General features: G+C 35.3%; 1 protein-coding gene across 1 annotated transcript in view; it reads left to right on the plus strand.

Moving 5' to 3' along the window:
* BMPR1B (bone morphogenetic protein receptor type 1B) overlaps positions 1-13,981 on the plus strand; it is a 185,735-nt gene that overhangs the window by 171,166 nt on the left and 588 nt on the right. The window contains exons 9-10 of the mRNA XM_049789982.1: positions 7,734-7,909; positions 12,475-12,605. Of these exons, the coding sequence (XP_049645939.1) occupies positions 7,734-7,909; positions 12,475-12,605 (307 nt within the window). The remainder of the gene's footprint in view (positions 1-7,733; positions 7,910-12,474; positions 12,606-13,981) is intronic.

Here is a 13,981-nt window from a genome sequence, read left to right on the forward strand (position 1 = left end):
CCAAGAATCTATCATTTTTTCCTGGGTTTTCTAGCGTAACTGAGTATAGTTGTTCATAATATGTCCTCATGATGTGTTGGATTTCTTGGGGTTCTGTTGTAACCTCTCCCCTTTCATTTGTGATCCTGCTTATTTGGGTGTTTTCCCTCTTCTTTTTTTTTTGGTGAGTCTGGCCAGTGGTTTGTCTATCTTGTTTATTCTTTCAAAAAATCAACTCCTGATCTCATTGATTTTCTGTATTGTTTTCTTAGTTTCTATGTTGTTTATTTCTGCTCTGGTTTTTATTATTTCATGTCTTCTGGTTGTATTTGGGTTTCTTTGTTGCTGTTGTTCCAGCTCCTTAAGATGGTCCTTTAAGCTGCTAATTTTGTCATTTTCCTCTTTCCTGACATAGAATTGTATTGCTATGAGTTTCCCCTGATTACTGCTTTTGCTGTGTCCCACAAGTTATGACAAGTTGTTTCTTCATTGTTGTTTGTCTCAAGGAATCTTTTTATTTCTTCCTTGAGTACCTCTTTGATCCAGCTGTTTTTGAGCAGCATGTCCTTTAATCTCCAAGTGTTGGGTTTTCTCCATTGTTTCTTTTTACAGTCAATTTTTACCTCTGTTGCATAGTGATCTGACAGGGTACTTCTAATGATCCTTATCTTTGTGATTTTATGCAGGTTAGATTTGTATCCTAGACATGGTCTATTCTGGAGAAGGTTCCATGTGGATTTGAGAAGAATGTGTATTCTGCTTTTTGGGGCTGGAGGGCCCTATATAAGTCTATTAGCCCTAGTTCTTCTAATTTTTCATTTAAGGCTCTTATTTCTTTGTTAATTTTCTGTCTGGTGGATCTGACCAGTGGTGATAGTGAAGTATTAAGATCTCCTACTACTATCACATATCCTTTCATGTGTTTCTCCAGTTTTGCAAGCAGTTGTCATACATATTTTCCTGGATCTGCATTAGATGCATAGATATTAACCAGTGTTAGCACTTCTTGGTCTAGTGTTTTCCTGATCAGTAAGTAGTGACCCTCTTTGTCTCTGATCACTTTCTTGAGGTTGAATGCAATTTGGTCTGATATAAGAATGGCCGTTCCTGCTTTTTTTTTTCCATTGGCCTGGATAATTGATTTCCATCCTTTTATTCTAAGCCTGTGCCTATCTTGTACTTGTAGGTGTGTTTCTTGTAGGCAGCAAAAATCTGGTTTATGTTTTCTAATCCAGTTCTCTATTATGTGTCTTTTAATGGGAGAGTTTAGTCCATTAACATCTAATGAGATTATTGACAGAGAGGGCTGTTGTGTACTTGTGTTGTTTAGGGTAGTTGTTACAATCAGAGGTTTGGATTGTGTAATTCATCTCTGAGTAGGTCATTCAGGGTTGGTTTTGTTTGCATAAATAGTGCGAGTTCATTTTTGTTTGAGAATTATTTTAGTCTTCCCTCCCAAATGAATGATAGTTTTGCTGGATAGTAGACTGCAGGTTGAAAATTTCTTTCATTCAATTGTTTAAATATGTCATTCCACTGTCTTCTTGCTTGAAGTATTTTATATGGGAGACCTGGTTTGATTCTAATGTTCCTTCCTTTGTATGTGAGGGTTTTTTCCTCCCTTATTGCTTTAAGTAGGTCGCCTTTCTCTTTATTTCTTACCATTTAAATTACTATGTGTCTTGGAGTTGGTTTGTTAGGGTCTATTTTGTAGGGGACTCTTTCACCTACTGGATTTGCTCAGGTGCGTCTTTGCAGAGGGTGGGAAAATTTTTCGCTATTATCTCCCTGACTAATTGTTCTTCCCCTTTCACTGTTTCCTCCCCTTCTGGTATACCTACAATTCTTAGATTGTTTCTTTTGTCTTTGTTCATTAAATACTGGACGTTTACTTCTAGTGCTTTACCTTCTATTTCTTTGTTGGCTTCTTTTTGTTTGGCTTTCTTTTTGTTGGCTTGTCTTTTGTTTGCAGTTTATATTTGAGTTGTTCCATGTCATTCTTGAGCTCTGCCATTCTGCTCTTCTGGCTTTTTACAGTTTTACTAATTTCTTTTAATTCTGTTTGTGTGGAGTCTTTCATATTTTGTAGGAATTCTTGTTTAAATTGGTTCATTTGTTCATCTATTGATTTATTGTAATCTCTGGCCAGTGTGTCTTTCATTTCTTCTAGCATGGCTTGGAATTCTATTCTCATGGCTGCTTTTAGGTCTTCCTCTTGATTATGTGCATTTTGGTGGACATGGAAACTTGTTTTGATTTCTCTCCATCGCCCCCGTTGTTAATGGTTTCTTTGGTTTACCCATCTTTCTTTGCATTTATTGGCTTGGCTTGGAGTGCAGTGCCATCAGGTTTCAGCCCGCTTTTACCACCTGTGGCGTGAGGCTGGTTCCCTTCTTGGGGTGTGGCTCTACGTGAGTATGGGTGATGTTGCTGAGTTTGGGATCTTCCCTCGTCCTCCAGTCAAGTCTGGTCAATTGCCACCCCCTTCCTACCAGACAGTGTAGGTTCTTTCTGGCCTGCCCCGTTCTGGGAGCTCAAGGTTCCCTTGAATGGCCGCCTTCCACCGCTTGCTCCAGTTGGCAACCTCCTGCACTCACTCTGGCTTGTTCTGGGAGCTCAAGGTCCCCTTGAATGGCCGCCTTCAACCCGCTCCAGTCTGCGACCTCCTGCACTCACTATGGCCTGTGCCAGGATCTCAAGGTTCCCTTGAATGGCTGCCTTCCACCCTCTCCAGTTGGTGACCTCTGCACTCACTGACCTGTCTCGGGAGCTCAAGGTTCCCTTGAATGGCTGCCTTTTGCCCTCTCCAGTCAGTGTCCTCCTGCACTCACTCTATGTAGTTATTTTTCTAACTGCCGAGATCTATTCTTAAATTGATGTCGGAGTCCTGACCCTCATAGAATAGGACTGAGCTCTTAAGAAATACTTGAATTAAGGAAAGATAATTAGCTAAGATATAGATTAGGAGAGAAAGGTAAAACAAGATATGAGAGAAGAGAAAAAAAGATAAGCAAATAAAATAAAAATAAGTTAAAAAATAAATTGGGCTGGTGAGTCAGAGTTGAAAGGTTTTCCAGTTTCTAGGCACTTCATCAATGATGGGGGTGGGCTTTGCTAAGTGAAGGTTTCAGGGTTAGATAGTGACCTCAACATTTTAAGATAAGGATAGTTTTCACATATAGAGTACTAAGCAATATGGTAGTGAGGACTATAAGAGGACCTTATGAAATATCATTCGCTGCATCTTATATATCAAGGTTACTTTACTAAAGAGAAACTGCCAGTGTGGGCTTTATTTAACACAGATTGAATTTCCAGTTTTTTGAAGAATATTGTTATCCAGAAAGGGTTAACTAGACAGCATTTCCACCAGCAGGGAATGAGAGTTCTTTTCTTCTCACACCCCACTAGCACTGATTGTTCTTGGTATTTATGATGTGTGCCCTACTCTGTAGTGTGAGATGATACCTTTTGTTGTTTTAATTTGCATCTCCCTGATGATTGGTAATATGGAGCATTTTTTCATGTGCCTTTTGGCCATCTGTATTCTTCTTTGGGAAAATTTCTGTTCATTTCTTCTCTTCTTTTTTATTGGGGTTAGATTTTTTTTAAATAAATTCTGACAGTACCTTGTAAATCTTTTATATTAGCCCCTCACCAATGGGTATTGGGTGAATAGTTTCTCCCATTCTGTGAGTGGCCTTTGTATCTTTAAACAAGATATCTGTTTCCTTTATCTGCTTTTCTTTTATCTGTTTCCTTTAAGTGTGAAAGATTCTCAGTTTAAAGTAGTCACATTTGTTTATCTCTGATTCCTCTTGTTTGGAAAATGTTGATTTTTACATGAAGATGGTTTTAGACTCAATATCATGGAGTGTTTTTTTTATATTTTTCTCTATATTCCTTATAGTTTCAGATCTGATATCAAGGACTTTAATCCATTTGTATTTGACCTTTGTGCATGGTGTTAGCAAGAGGTATGAATTGATTTTTTTTTTTTTGTGGCTGATAAAGTGTCCCAATATCATTTGTTGAAGAGGCATTTTTTGTTCTATTTTACATTTCTTGGCCCTTTATCAACACTTAATTGATTGTATGTCTGGGGAACATTAGCTGAATACTCATGTCTATTCTACTGATCTGAGGGTCCTCTTTATTCCAATACCATGCTGTTTTAATGACTATTGCTTTGTAGTACAATTTAAAGTGGGGAAAGGTAATTCCTCCCATTTTCTTTTTCCTAATGGTTGCTTTAGTTATTCATGGCTATTTATTCTTACAAATGAAATTTCAGGATTGTTTGACTTACTTCTTTGAAGAATGTCATGAGTATCTTTAGAGGGATTGCATTAAATATGTACAATGCTTTGGCAGGGTTGTCATTTTAATGATGTTAATCCTCCCAATCCATGAACAGAGTATATGTCTTTATTTCTTTGTATCCTCTATTACTTCTTGAAGCAGTGTTTTGTAGTTTTCTTTGTACAAGTTCTTCAGCTCTTTTGTTAATTTGAATCCAAGATATTTTTGAGTTTTTGTGATATTATTGATAATGAGATTTTTAAATGTGAATTTCTTCTCTATTTTTAGTTTTGTAAAGAAGACCATTGATTTTAGGTGTTAATTTTGTAGCCTTTCACTTTTCTATACAAATATATTGTTTCCATAAATTTTATGGTAGAGAATCTAGGATTTTCTAAATGGTGTATTATGTCATTATATTATGTCAATATCTTTTTGATGAGGCATTGGATCTTATTTGCTAGGATTTTGTTGAGGATATTTGCATATATTATTATCAGGGATATTGGTTTGTAGTTCCCTTTTTGTGGCATCCCTGTCTGTGGCATCCTTTTTTGTATCAGCATGACAATAGCTTTGTAAAAAATCTATTTGGGAGTATTGGCAATAATTGCAAGGTTTGAAAGATTTTGTTAGTAAATCTGTTTGGGCTTGTCTTTTGTTTTGGGAAATACTTTTAATTACCATTTTAATTTTCTCAATAGTGATATATCTATTTAGATATGCTAGATCATCCTGGTTCAATCTGGAAAGTTATAAGCGTCCAATAATTCATTTATATTTTTCCATGTTCTATTGTTTTGTGGCATAGGGTTGCTTAAAGTAATCTCTGATTACTCTTTAAATTTCTATAGAATCTTTAGTAATTTTCCCTTTTCATATATAATTTGGTTAAGTTTTTCTCTCTTCCTTTCTTTGTGAGTTTTGCTAATGACTTATTGATCTTGTTTATTTTTTAAAAAACTAACTTTTGTTTTCATTCTTGATTTGGAATTGTTTTTTTATTTCTAATTCCTTAAGTTTTGCTCTAAGCTTTATTATTTTCTTCCAATCAAGTGTTACTATGAGTCAGAGTTTTTCTTAATTTGGAATTTCCTTGAAATCCTTATTTTTACATTACGTTTTAGAAATATTTTGTTTATTTCTTAATCCACTTAAGTGTTGCCCTCTAATAGTAGAGGCAAATAACAATTGAATTGAAAAGAAGTATAAATTATAAAAAGCATAAATGGGAACAATTCCTGCCACTGCAATTTTTCTAACATGGCAGGCCATATTGTTGCAAATGGTAGTCTTTCTGGAGTCATTTGTCAACAGGCATTTGATTGTTTTTAAAACATGACTATTGTAAATATTTTTTAACATAAGAATACATATTATTTCCTAGAACTGGTGTTTTTTTGTTCTTTGTATAAACATACAGAAGTGTGATAGCAGAATCCCATTGTATTTTTGTTCTTGATTTCATTTTTTAATAAATTTTTATTATGGACAAGTGAATTACAAATATTTCACAGTAATATTTAAGGTTCATAGTGACAATAAATCAAAGGCATTCCCACCACCAGTCATGTCTTCCCTTCGCCCCTGTTCCCAGTATGCATTCCATATTTCCCTCTTTTACCCCCCAGAATACTTGTGTAACTGGTCCCCATTTATTTGGCTTGCTGTGGATTGGGTATAGATTCTGTTGTCATTGACTTTGGGTTTGATGTTCAAATCTGATCATTTTTTTATTTCCACTAAATATTCATACAAGTGTCTGGACCTGGTACCATTCATTTTCATCTTTCAGTTTATGAGGCTGAACAAGATGATTCAATCAGTGTGGTTCTGTTGAAGATATAGAAAAAGGAAATGGAAAAGAAGAAGGAATGAAAAAAAAAACTAGAAGGGGTTCTTCTAGGTGTTGTAGGTATCAATTTAGATGTAGGAAGGAAAAAAGAGGAGAAACATAACAAGACCGAAAAAAAAAAAAACAAAACAAAACCAAGCAATAACAAAGAAATACAAAAAACACAAACATAAAACCAAATAAACAAACAAACAAAAGCTGACAACTACAAAAAAGACCAAAAAAAAGGCCAAATTAGCAACTATATAAAAAGCTTTCTTCTTCTTCTTCTTCTTCTTCTTCTTCTTCTTCTTCTTCTTCTTCTTCTTCTTCTTCTTCTTCTTCTTCTTCTTCTTCTTCTTCTTCTTCTTCTTCTTCTTTCTCCTTCGGCATAGTAAGTATTGGGGAAGTTAGAAAGAAAGTTCCCTTGGCCTAAGAAATTTTGGGTTTCTCCACCCTTGAAACTTACTATCATGAGAATCACTACGGGCTCCATACACATTCTTTTTCTCTCCCCCAAGTTTTTTTTATGGTGGCAGGCATCTTTCTACTCAGTTGTGGATGATATAAATAGATCTTTCTAACTTTGTATCTTGGTCTTTACACAGGTCATGGGATGCAGCCTAGGAATAGTCTTTATAGTTCTAGAAGTTCTGTTCCATCACTGTTGTTGTATTCAGACTTTTATAATTAGTAGTCTTGGTTTTTGCTCAGATCCTAGGGCAAAGCCTGGGTTAGAGTTTTAAATTGTGATTCCAGAAGTTCTATTCCATCGTAGTTGTCACAGTCAGAACTCTGGGATTGAATATTATGTTGTTTGCCTAGGCTAGGGTCTATTTTTATTGGTCCCTGGGTAAGTACTGCCCACTCTTGGCTGTCAATGTTAGTCTTCAGTAGTTGGTAGTCTTGGTCTTTGCATAGGTCAAAGGGTGATGTGTCTTCTAATTTCATCCTACCATTAGGACATTCTTCTCTTGGATCAAATTATTGCCATTTCCTCTTTGTCAGGATGTCATTTCAAAACTGGCATAAATTGGTGCTAGAGAGGTATTGGGAATTTTTCAGGGGGGGTTTGGTTCCTGGTGCTGTTGTGGAGAACGATGTTGGTTCTATGTCTGAGGTCTAGGTCTCAGGTCACTGCTAGGCCACATGGCATCTAAATTGGGTCTATATGACACATGTTCAGGATGGGAGGCATCCTTCTATTATTAAATGTATGGGTCCTTATCTCTAGTAGATAAGAGTTTGTCCTATACATAAAATTTCCCGCCTTTTTAGTATGCCTTTGCAAAAAGAAATGGTGCCGTATTATATTACTGGTGCCTTTGGTGTAAGAATGTGTTCTTGATTTCTTAGAGAACTCACCATACTATACAATGGCTGTACAATTTATAGTACCACAATATAGTACTCACAGATGTGTGAAAAGAGCCTTTGTTTTAGCTTCAGTTTGATTGCAATCTTTATTAACTATACACCTGTGGACAATAAATACTTTTTGGTAAGAAACACATTTCAAGGATGTAGGATTTCAGTTACCATTTGTCATTAAGATCCTTGCTTTGCCTTTTCTTGTTCCTCTCCCATTCTGTTAAATTATTTGTTTTATTTTTGACAGTGATACAAATGAAGTCGACATACCACCCAATACTCGAGTTGGCACCAAACGCTATATGCCTCCAGAAGTATTGGATGAGAGCTTGAATAGAAATCACTTCCAGTCTTACATCATGGCTGACATGTATAGTTTCGGACTCATCCTCTGGGAGGTTTCCCGGAGATGTGTATCAGGAGGTAAGTAAAAGTGATATATTTGAAAAACTGCTAGAGGTAAACTACAGATATTTTTAAATTGTAAATCTTATTGGATACTCACATTGCCCAGGAAATGTTATTTATATTTTATCTTTGTTTCTAGTGGTTCTGCTGAGTGCTACTGAGATATAGTACTAATCATGTTAGGAGGGTCTAAACTACTTCTTTCCTGCTATTAATTTATGATGATCTCTTATTTTCCTTTTATAAAATCTTTATTTAAGCATATTTACAATCATGATTGTAGTCGGGTTTCAGTTTAATGATGATCTCTTTTTTTTTTTTTTTTTTTTTTGGTTTTTGGGCCACACCCGGAGATGCTCAGGGGTTACTCCTGGCTGTCTGCTCAGAAATAGCTCCTGGAAGGCACGGGGACCATATGGGACACCGGGATTCAAATTAACCACCTTTGGTCCTGGATTGGCTGCTTGCAAGGCAAACGCCGCTGTGCTATATCTCCGGGCCCTAATGATGATCTCTTATGGACACATTTCATCTACCTTTTTAGAGACCATTCCCTTCTACTATAGAAAACCTCTGATCTGTCTTTTTCTCCAGCAAGTTCTCTATCAAGCCAAAAAATTTCTAGTACATTCAGCTTCTTACCGACTCACTGATCTTTAACACCATTGCTAATTCCATTCCTTCCTTGTGAAAGCCTCTGTTAAGCTGTGGGTGAAAGGATAGATGTGGGGGTGGGAAGCACACCTTCTTACCTCTCTAAACATCTTGGCTTCCTAAAAATATAACTCTGTAAAGGAAATCAAAGCAGTCTGATTACAAAGATTTTATTAAAAGTATTAGAGCATTGGGGCCAGAGTGGTGGCACAGTGGTAAGGCGCTTGTCTTGCACACGTCTGACCTAGGATGGACCGCAGTTTGATTTCCTGGCATCCCATATGGTCCCCCAAGCCAGGAGTGATTTCTGTAACCCCTGAGTGTCACAGGGTGTGGCCAAAAAGAAACAAAAAATAATAATATGTTAGAGCATAAGATTGTTGTTTTTCATATTTTCATAATTTTTCTCAAACTATAAGGTTCTAATATATGTGACATCTAAAATATAAGATATCTTAATTATCCAGAGTTATCAATACTGATTGTAGTCTCTTCTATGCTGATACATAATCCATTATTGACTAGATTCCAATACCTTTGTGGTATGGGACTAAAACTTAGTAATTTCTTCCATTTCAGTAAACCCTGTTAAGAACTCTGGTGCGGCTGCTTTTTTTCCCATTGCCAGTTTTAACTCATCTTCGTGGAGTTTGCTCAGTATTCTAACTTTGCTGCCCACACATGATGAATGTGTGTGGATTTGTTCTCAAATCTACTGACAGTCACCTATGAGCTTTTGGCAAGTTACTGAACTTTCCTTTGTTTCAATGTTCTATTACAACTAGGAGACTTATTATATCTAGGTCAAACAATAGGTAGATGTGAATTTTCAGATAATAAAGAGAAATTGAATTACCGTATATACTTGAGTATAAGCCGACCAGCATATAAGCTGAACCCCTAATTTTACCCTTAAAACTGGGAAAACTTAGTGACTTGAGTATAAGCTGAGGTGGAAAATGCAGCAGACACTGTTAAATTTCAAAAATAAAAATATATATTCAAGGGCCCGGAGAGATAGCACAGTGGTGTTTGCCTTGCAAGCAGCTGATCCATGACCAAAGGTGGTTGGTTCGAATCCCGGTGTCCCATCTGGTCCCCCGTGCCTCCCAGGAGCTATTTCTGAGCAGACAGCTAGGAATCCCTGAGCATCGCCGGGTGTGGCCCCCCAAAAAACAAAACAAAACTATATATATATATATATATATATTCAAAACAATTTTATAATTGAGGAATCAATTCGTAGGTTAAATATTTTTCAATATTTATTGCTAAAGATAAACTGTAAACTAGCAACAATAACTTCAAAACTTTATATTGAGTGCATAAAACTGTAGCTTAACAGGCAATCAAGCTAAATCACAAAGGTTAAAGTCCTTCAAAACTGGATTCCTCCTCCTCCTCATCTGTAAGTCCAAACAGAGCTTCAGCTTTATCTGATGTGAGGATATCAGCATAGACTTTTTCATCATCACTGACTTCGCAGATATCATCATCACTGTTGTCGGTCTGATACAAAGTGCAGAATATTGTGGGTTAAATAATTCAGTGGCATACAGTTCAGTTCAGCTGCCTACTTCTTCAGCTCAGCCACAACTTGTGGACTGAAGCACTGCCACCTCCAGCAGATGGCAGAAGATGACTGGAGACTAAGTGCATTTGATTTAGCACCAAATCAAATAACTTGCATGACCCGAGTATAAGCCAAGTTCAAGATTTTCAGCACAAATTTTGTGCTGGAAAAACTCGGCTTATACTCGAGTATATACAGTAACTGGAACAGAAATGGCAGACAATATATTGACTTGTAATTTTAACCTGAACTGGCTGAACTTTATATATAAAATTTATTATAAATAAGAAACACATTTATCTTACTCAATGAGAAGATAGGTCATCTATCAACTATTCCATGCTTTCTATGCAATTAAGAGGTCACATTCCTTTTAAGTGAAATAACTGTTTTGTTGAATTATAAATTTAATGTATTTTATATTGAATTAAAATACAATCATACATAGGAAAAGAAAACAAAGGTATCCAAAATGTAGTTAATGACCTGTGCCTTGATTTTGTACTTTATAAACCTATTTTAATAATAAGCATATTCATTCTCTTTAAGACATGTATATAGAAGTTGAAAAGACTGTTGAAAATAGGATTATTGTCATTAATTATTTCTAATTGAGATCACTGGTTTATAAGCCTGTGTATGTTTTAGGAGTAAGATTTTAATATCCTCAAAGTTTGCACAGTGCAGCCTCTACACCACCATCCAACTTTTAGCTTTTCCCTCAATGTTTTATAAATACCAGCTCTTCAGCCAGAGTGTAATTGTTTATTTTTGTTCAAATTTTATGTTTTCTTGCTTTATTACTATATCTACACATGAGCAAGATCATTTGGTATGTGTCTTTGTACTTTTTTTTGTTTTGTTTTGTTTTGTTTTTGGGCCACCCGGTGACACTCAGGGGTTACTCCTGGCTATGCGCTCAGAAGTTGCTCCTGGCTTGGGGGACCATATGGGACGCTGGGGATCGAACCGCGGTCCATTCAAGGCTAGCGCAGGCAAGGCAGGCACCTTACCTCTAGCGCCGCCACCCGGCCCCGTGTCTTTGTACTTTTGACTTAATTTGATTACCAGATTTGACCCTTTGATTTCATGCATGTTGGAAAAAAATTCATATTTTATATAGTTTTATATACCAGAGATGGGTTATTTTTTTCTTACTATGTTTTCTTGAATATCTAAAGCAAATTGAGCTACAACAAGCTTATATATTGAAGTGTGTTTTCTAAAATATAAAAGAAATGATTGTAACTAGAAAATAAGATATTCATGTAAACAACATAATATTTATTACTTTACAAGACAGTCTGCTTTAGAGATCTGAGACACTGAAATGTATCCTTATCCTGACAAAATATTGATTAGGCATGATAGAGTTGCATTTCTATCCTGTATCAGGTATATGGACCAATTTTCTTATACAGAGAGTAAATAATAATGTTTTTTAGTAAGCTTGTTTATGAGAATTTAACAAGGTGATTATATAGCAAGTTCTCAACAGTTGAGCTTCTAGTGTGTCATTTTCTAAAGAAGATCTAGTTTGTTTTGAGGGTTTGTTTTTTTTTGTTTTTTGTTTTTTGTTTGTTTTCACAAAAGTCAGTGCTCAGGGCTTACACATGGCTATGTACTCAGGAACTTATGTGGTACTAGGATCAAACCTAGGACAGCTATATGTAAGGTCTTACCATATTATCTTTCTAGCCATGATATTTTTATTTTTAATTCTTCTTTCGATCTTTTATATTTTCCTTGCAGTTACATATTCCATGTAGAAATTTTGTATGGATAGATAAAATGTAAACAAGAAAATAAAATGTAGTTGTGTAAAAAGCTGCTGTTAGAATTCTTAAATAAGCATGGCTTTCCAAATCTTAAATGTGCAAAATCAAAATTTCATGATTATGGAGAAAAATGTAAGTCATATTGCTCAAGTAAGACACATTACCAAGCTTAGTATGAGATTCAGAATATCACACTACAGTCACTAATAGTCATAGTCTTATCTGTTGTATGAATTTTGATATGTTTGCCAAGTTTCAGAGATTGAATATAGATTTTTTTTAACATCAAACAAGAGCCTTTATAAAATTTGAAATGAATGCTTGTTTTACTTCGCTTTTTAAATTAAAGAAAAAGGCTTGAAGACCTATAAAATACTTTTGTTCTATTTTCCATTTTAATTTCATTAAAAAATCAGATTAGTGTCATTTGGGCCTCTTTGGGAGAAGATTTGCTTTCCCTTTTCAGTATGAATTTGCTTTAGTACTGGTGAAACTTTTCTTTGAGAAATCTTTATATGTTTGACTTATTTCTGCTTCAAGTCAATACTAATCATAAAAATATAATCATATTTCAGGCATAGTGGAAGAATACCAGCTTCCCTATCATGACTTGGTACCTAGTGATCCATCATATGAGGACATGAGAGAGACTGTGTGTCTCAAGAAGCTTCGGCCCTCCTTTCCCAATCGATGGAGTAGTGATGAAGTAAGGCCTTATACTTCCCCGTGGCCACACCCAACTTCTAAACAAGTGTTTCTTTTTTTCTGCCTAAATGCAAAATATTTTTATTTTGTAATATGGCAATAATTTGTAATTTTATTATTGAATAATTTTGTCTTAATGGTAGTGTAAAGTTGCTTAATTGCAGCAAAATTATATAAAGCTAAGTATAGTCTAAATGTTTTTCCTATATGATTTTTGTCATTTTCAGAATATAGTGAGTGGTTTGACATTTAGCCTACACAGCAGATAATATTTCATTTATTGATGTCTTGACATTTGCATAAAGGCCTTTATTTCTCTTTGTATGTGTTTAAAGCAGAATGAATTTTCTTCCTGACAAATCTTGTACAAAATGTTCCCATTTTGGTGAGTAATGATAGGCCTCTGAAAAATTACATTTTCTCTACATAAAAGTGATGCAAATTAATCTATTGAGATCCCCGCTGTGGGTCTTTGTCAGTAAGAATGCTCTGGTGCATTCTTGAATTCACATTCAAGCCCTGAGCATCTAGTGACAGTCTGAGAAGGAGGAAGTGAGATTGATAGGAAAGGTCTTTCTTGGTGGTCTCCTTCTGCTTTTCCTTTTTCATCACCTGTTCCCTCTGGAAACTCACCAAGTTCTAGGTGTTCTGCCAACATCTAGAGATAAATTGGCTGCATCTCTGGGGGAAAAAGAACTCTTATCAACATGAAGCCAAACTATAGACAAAACATTGTTTTAAAACAAGATGTTCAATGTCAAACACTTTAACTAAACCCCACCTGTTTCTTTGGTTTTCTGTTTAATTATAGAAAGATTATATATTTCCAATAAACTGTGCAGAAATCCTTGAGATGTAGTTGAGTATTTTAAAAGTGGATGTGGTATTAGTATTTTTGAAGTCCCTTCACTGAGGATTGCTTATGAACCTATACTTTCACAAGTATAATTATTTTCATTCTTTCAGGAAGACCAATAATTTATGCATCACAGGCAAACACAAGAGAAAGTTGGAAAGAGACTGGGCATATTTCATCAAGCTTGCTAATGAAAGCATGTAGTGCTATTATTGTAGGGAACAAATGTGTTTTAAAAATAAACAACATTTTTAACTAGTATGAAATTTAATAAAAAGCTTCATTTTTATGTGATTATTTTGAAATCATCGAGTAGTAGAAGACAGATCTCCTGTTTACCTTTGTTTTTGTTTAATACTTTAAATATATATATCTACAACTGGCAAAATTCAGCTGCTGGCTTATAACAAGGAAAACATGAAATGTCATAATCAGTTACATTTTTATTAAAATTTTGAATAACTGTCTGGCAGTATTCAAGAACCCAGAGGCTCCTCCTGGCTATATTTGGCTAATGGACC

Source organism: Suncus etruscus, chromosome 16 (genome assembly GCF_024139225.1).
Source record: "Suncus etruscus isolate mSunEtr1 chromosome 16, mSunEtr1.pri.cur, whole genome shotgun sequence".
NCBI lineage: Eukaryota > Metazoa > Chordata > Mammalia > Eulipotyphla > Soricidae > Suncus > Suncus etruscus.